Below are 3,785 nucleotides of genomic sequence, written 5' to 3' on the forward strand. Positions count from 1 at the left end.
ACAGTGTGTGTGGGACATGAGGGCCATGGACACGTGTGTGGTGGGACATGAGGGTCATGGACATGTGTGGGGGGACACGAGGGTCATGGACACGTGTGTGGGGGGACACGAGGTTCATGGACACGTGTGTGTGGGACACGAGGGTCATGGACACGTGTGTGAGGGGACATGAGGGTCATGGACACGTGTGTGTGGGACACGAGGGTCATGGACACGTGTGTGAGGGGACACGAGGGTCATGGACACGTGGGGGGGACACGAGGGTCATGGACACGTGTGTGTGGGACATGAGGGTCATGGACACGTGTGTGGGGGGACACGAGGGTCATGGACACGTGTGGGGGGACACGAGGGTCATGGACACGTGTGTGTGGGACATGAGGGTCATGGACACGTGTGTGAGGGGACACGAGGGTCATGGACACGTGTGTGTGGGACACGAGGGTCATGGACACGCATATGGGGGGACATGAGGGCCATGGACACGTGTGTGGGGGGACACGAGGGTCATGGACACGCATATGGGGGGACATGAGGGCCATGGACACACGTGGGGGGACATGAGGGTCATGGACACGTGTGTGGGGGGACATGAGGGTCATGGACATGCGTGGGGGGACACGAGGGTCATGGACACACGTGGGGGGGGCACAAGGGGCCGTTCACACATCACACATGTCACACCCCCCCTAGAAAATCCGCACACGTGTGTTTCCGGACACACAACATGTTTATTACATGGAGGGGGCCGTGAGACCCAGAACCCGGGGGGGGGGGGGCAGGGTCTGGTAACAGCCGGGGGGTGGGGGGGGGTGGGGCCGGTGTTTTGGGGTGGTTCCAGGTGTTTTGGGGCGGTTCCGGGTGTTTTGGGGCGGTTCGGGTTGTTTGGGGCATTTCTGGGTGGTTTTGGGGCGTTTCCGGGTGTTTTGGGGCGGTTCCAGGGTTTTGGGGGTGTTTCCGGGTGTTTTTGGGGCGGTTCCAGGTGTTTTTGGGTCCGGGGGGGTCAGACCGGCTCCATCTGCCAGCTCGGGGGGGTCGGGGGGGTCGAGCTGGCGCAGGGCGGCGTGAGACCCGATCAGCACCAGCGTAGCCCCTGGGGGGGCAAAAAAATGGGGGGGGGGGTGTCAGGAGGGGGCCCCAAAACACCCGAAACCCCCCGACAGGCGTGGGGGGGGTCTGGGGGGGTCCTGGGGAGTTTGGGGGGGGTTGGGGTGTCTCAGGAGGGTTTGGGGGGTTCCCAGGGGGGCTTTGGGGGGTCCTAGGGGGGTCCCAGGGGTGTTGGGGGTATTTGGGGGGGTATTTAGTCTGGGGGGGGTCTGGGGGGGTCCCAGGGGGTATCGGGGGGGTTATTTTGGGGGGGTATTTTGGGGGGGGGTATTTGGGGGGGTCCCAGGGGTTGGGGGGGTATTTGGGGGGGGTATTTATTCGGGGGGGTATTGGGGGGGTCCCAGGGGGTTTGGGGGGTCTCTGGGGGGGTCTCAGAGGGTGTATTTGGGGGGGGGGGTATCCGGGGGGTATTTGGGGGGGGGTATCCGGGGGGGGCTCACCCAGCACCCAGAAAACGGCGCCCCAGCCCCCGCCAGCCAGAAGAGCGGCAGCGACACCCCCCCGCCAGCACGTACTGGTGTGCGGGGGCAGCTCCCGGCCTGCGGGGGGGATCCCAGTGATACCAGTGACCCCGACCCCAGTGCTCCCAGTGACCCGCCCTGTGACCCCCCCCAGTGCTCCCAGTGACCCCCAAACCCCTCCTAGTGCCCCTCAGTCCATCCCCATAGCCTCCCAGTCCCCCCCAGTGCCCCCCTTATGCTCTCCCAGTGCCCCCCAGTGCCTCCCAGTCCCTCTCAGTGCCCCCCCAGTCTTTCCCAGTCCCCCCCAGTGCCCCCCTAATGCTCTCCCAGTGCCTCCAGTCCCTCCCAGTGCCCCCCCAGTCCTTCCCAGTCCCCCCAGTGCCCCCTTATGCTCTCCCAGTGCCTCCCAGTGTCCCCAGTTCGCACCAGCAGGACGAGCGGGGCCTGCTGGGCGCGCAGGCGGACGACGTAGCAGGCGCCGAAGAAAACCCCCAGAGCCACCAGCAGCAGGGGGGAGGTGATGCTGGGGGCAGATGTGGGGCAGGTGTGGGGCAGAGCAGCCTCAGGGGGGTTGAGGGGGGGGAGGCTGCCCCATAGCTGGCCCCACACTGACCTGCCCCACAGCCCCCACCCTTGACCCCCACCCTGCCCCATAGCAGCCCCCCACAGCCCCCCATCCTGCCCCCCCGCAGCCCCCCCCTGCTCCACAGCCCCCCCCACAGTCCCCCTGCAGCCCCCCATCCTGCCCCCCCCACCCCCCTCAGCCCCCTGGCCCACAGCAGCCCCCCACAGCCCCCCTGCAGCCCCCCCACCCCCCCACAGCCCCCCTCCTGCCCCACAGCTCCCCACAGCCCCCATCCTGCCCCACAGCCCCCCGCAGCCCTCCACAGCCCCCATCCTGCCCCACAGCTCCCCACAGCCCCCATCCTGCCCCATAGCCCCCCACAGCCTCCATCCTGCCCCGCAGCCCCCCACAGCCCCCATCCTGCCCCACAGCCCCCCACAGCCCCCATCCTGCCCCACAGCCCCCCGCAGCCCCCATCCTGCCCCCCCCAGCCCCCCCCGCCCCCCAGCTCACAGGCAGTAGAGGCTGAGGCCGAGCCCCACGCAGAGGTAGTTGCTCTGGAAGTGCTCGGCGTTGTGGCCCAGGCGCTGGCAGAGCTCCCCGAAGCTCCGCGGGACCCCGAAGCGCCGCTGGTCCAGGAAGGAGCCCCAGGGCCGGACGCCCGCGCGCCGCGCCTCGAGCCACTGCGGGCCGGCCCGGGGGGCAGCACGGCCGGCAGCCTGCGCCCAGCGCCACGGGCTGCGACCCACGGGCCCGACCCACGGACCCACGGACACGACCCACCGACCCACGGACCCACAGACACGACCCACCGACCCACGGACCCACAGACCCACGGACCCAGACCATGGACCCACAGACCCGATCCACAGACCCAGACCCACAGACACGACCCACCGACCCACGGACACGACCCACGGACCCACAGACCCATGGACCCACGGACCCAGACCCACGGAACTGACCCATGGACCCACAGACATGACCCACAGACCCAGACCCACGGACCCACAGACCCGACCCACAACCCCAGACCCACGGAGAACTCGACCCACGGCCCCAGACCCACAGTCCCAGACCCACGGGGGACCCGCCCCACGGCCCCAGACCCCCGTCAGACCTGGCCCACGGCGCCGGCTCCCGCCTCCCCCGTCTCCCAGCCCCACACCCTCGGCCCCACGGCCCCCCCCGCCCTCACTTGGTGCCCAGCGCGGCCAGGGGGTCGCTGTCAGCCGTGGGGTTGAACAGATGCTCCGGGGGGGGGTTTGGCGGCCGCCATGGCCGGGGGGGGGCGACTGGGGGAGAGACGGGGGGGATTATGGGGGGCCGAGCACAGCGGGGGGGCTGTGGGGCGCGGAGCAGCGCGGGGGGGCTGCGGGAGGCAGCGGGGGGGGTCATGGGGGGCAGAGCACTGAGGAGCCGTTATGGGGCGCGGGGGGGGTGACGGCGGCCCCGCGGGGGGGGGGGGGGGGGGGGTCGGTGGATGTTTTGGGGTGTCCCCCCCCCACCCCCCCCCGCTCCTGTTGCCATGGCGACCCGGCCCCCCCCCCTCCCCCCCCCCTCACCTGCTGCCGGCGCGGGGCGGAATCGCGGTGCCGCGTGGCGGGGGGGGGGGGGGGGGCGGGGGGGCGCGGGGGATGCCGGGAGGCGCC

The 3,785-nt window shown here is 70.4% G+C and overlaps 1 protein-coding gene across 1 annotated transcript; it reads right to left on the reverse strand.

Annotated features, from left to right (window-relative positions):
• Positions 1–711: 711 nt before the first annotated feature.
• Positions 712–3,250, reverse strand: RABAC1 (Rab acceptor 1). Its single transcript, XM_074857682.1, is given in 7 exon segments — positions 712–1,021; positions 1,023–1,093; positions 1,548–1,568; positions 1,571–1,612; positions 1,615–1,646; positions 1,993–2,091; positions 2,647–3,250. Coding segments are annotated over 7 exon segments (753 nt in total). The 5' UTR covers positions 3,117–3,250; the 3' UTR covers positions 712–1,003.
• Positions 3,251–3,785: the final 535 nt, after the last annotated feature.

This window comes from Strix uralensis, unplaced genomic scaffold (assembly GCF_047716275.1).
Source record: "Strix uralensis isolate ZFMK-TIS-50842 unplaced genomic scaffold, bStrUra1 scaffold_258, whole genome shotgun sequence".
Taxonomy (NCBI): domain Eukaryota; kingdom Metazoa; phylum Chordata; class Aves; order Strigiformes; family Strigidae; genus Strix; species Strix uralensis.